This window comes from Apis dorsata, unplaced genomic scaffold, assembly GCF_000469605.1.
Source record: "Apis dorsata unplaced genomic scaffold, Apis dorsata 1.3 scaffold_99, whole genome shotgun sequence".
Classification (NCBI taxonomy): domain Eukaryota; kingdom Metazoa; phylum Arthropoda; class Insecta; order Hymenoptera; family Apidae; genus Apis; species Apis dorsata.
The window spans coordinates 1,975,174-1,977,313 of NW_006263397.1; the positions used below are offsets into that span (position 1 = coordinate 1,975,174).

The 2,140-nt window shown below is 19.5% G+C and overlaps 1 protein-coding gene across 1 annotated transcript in view; it reads right to left on the bottom strand.

Moving 5' to 3' along the window:
• LOC102678710 (protein zwilch homolog) overlaps positions 1-2,140 on the bottom strand; it is a 3,410-nt gene that overhangs the window by 571 nt on the left and 699 nt on the right. Inside the window, exons 4-11 of the mRNA XM_006612211.2 lie at positions 1,769-2,003; positions 1,537-1,701; positions 1,298-1,471; positions 1,006-1,210; positions 862-941; positions 547-785; positions 213-440; positions 9-121 (exon numbers count right to left, since the gene is read on the bottom strand). Coding sequence (XP_006612274.1) covers positions 9-121; positions 213-440; positions 547-785; positions 862-941; positions 1,006-1,210; positions 1,298-1,471; positions 1,537-1,701; positions 1,769-2,003 — 1,439 coding nt within the window. The remainder of the gene's footprint in view (positions 1-8; positions 122-212; positions 441-546; positions 786-861; positions 942-1,005; positions 1,211-1,297; positions 1,472-1,536; positions 1,702-1,768; positions 2,004-2,140) is intronic.

Below are 2,140 nucleotides of genomic sequence, written 5' to 3' on the forward strand. Positions count from 1 at the left end.
AATTTTACCTAATTCATATATATTTGTTGGAAAAATCGGTGATTCACTGTAATATTTAATTGTTGTTAATTTTGTTAATTTAGATTGAGATGAAAGTGAAATCCTTCGTATACTTGGCATTCTGAAAATAGTATAATAATAATTATACAAAAACAATGTAATTTGTACTAAACAATGCAATGTACTAAAATTATTAAAATTATCAAACTTACTTATTTAAATTATTAATTGCTGAAAGAGGGAGAGGAGTATGTAAAATATAAATTTTATTTTGATTTAAATCATCACAACTTTTTATGGGTGATTTTTCGCCAATATATTGTTTATAAACACAAGAAAATAACATTCTTAAATCATCACTTGAACATTCTAAATTATCTTGTATTAATAACATAAATTCCAAGCATATGTGAATTTGTACTAAATATAGTAGTTTTTTCCTAAAAAACATATATGTATATATTTACATATATTACAATACACAGGCATGCATGCATATATATCACAGATCAAATATAATATAATAAATAATTTTTTTACATATACCTATAAGTATCAACTGTAAATTCATCACATAAAATATTTTTTAATTTTTGTTGAATATCATGCAATTCATCAAATCTTGAATTTACTAAAATGTATATGTAATCTTTGTATAATTTTTCAAAACCCATATCTATGAGATATTCTAATGGTAAACTACCAGATAAGAAATGTGAAATTATTTTTTGTTGTTGTGGATTGTTAATTATCTTAGAAAATTTTGTTGAATTTGTAAAATTGACCTAATATTTATCAATTACATAATTAATTAGATTTAATATAAAGTAAGTTTAATTTTTTTTAATTTATATATTATACCTGTGGCAAACAATCATTTATTATAATTTCTTCAAGTACTGTATGAATGCATTTTATGATTTCAAAATAATTTGAATTCTCTGCAAATATGAATATTGTTTTATATAAAGATATGAATATATTTATTAATTAATATATACTTACTTATTAATAATTCCCATAAAAAATCTGTAAAATCTAAATTATGTCTTAATGGCAAATTTTCTACACATTGATATATTCTTATTTCATTTTCTAAATTTTCTTCATTTAAAAAATTAATTTTGTGTGTTTTAATATTATCAAAATTTCTAAAACTATAATCTCCATTTAACAAAAGATTTAAATTGTTTAATATTACATCATGTTCCTATTTATAATATAAAAAGTGATGAAAATAATATTACTAAAACTTTAAAATGATACAAATACTTTAAATATAATAATCTTTATATACTTCATTATATGGATTTACAAAGTTCTGTGGAAATTTCAAAGGAATTGAATTGTAATGAGAATTTATGTTCTTTGTATAATCTTCTAGTATACTCAAGTATTGATTTAACAATAATAATTGTTTCCATAATTCTTTTAAGGGACTATTATTTGAATTTGTAAGAACTTGCACAATCTAAAACAGAAATAGAAAAAAATAATTAGAAAAAAATATATTTAATTCATTATAATTAATCTTACCAAATTATTTTTAGATGCTCTTGTAAGTGGATATAATGATAAACTACAAGTATCTACTTCTATACTTAGGCTTCCTTCAAAATTACTTTTTATATTATAATCCTTATTAATTATTTTTTCTTTTGTTCCAAATAAATCAAAAGTATTAAATGCAGAGATACTAATCTATATATAAATAAATAAAATATATTATAAATATAAACATAAATATAAATTTTAAAAAAAAACTGACATCTTGTTCACATGCATGTGAAAATTCCAAATGTTGTTGGAAAATTTTAGAGGAAGATTCTTTTAAAAATTCAAAAGTTTCAATCTCAGCTGAGCAAACTTCTATTGTAGTAAACCATTCTTCTTCAATCATTGTACCTAATAATCTACTTTTTTTATTATCCTTACCATCACAAAGAGCAAATATTAGAAAGAAAGAATCATTTATAGATTCAATACATGCATTCAATGCAGTACTAAAATAAAATCATATTATAAAAATAATTAATAAATAATATATAAAAATAATTTATATTATAAGATAAATATAATATATAAATAAAATTATTATACTACTATAAATTATATTATACTACTATAAACTATAAATGAA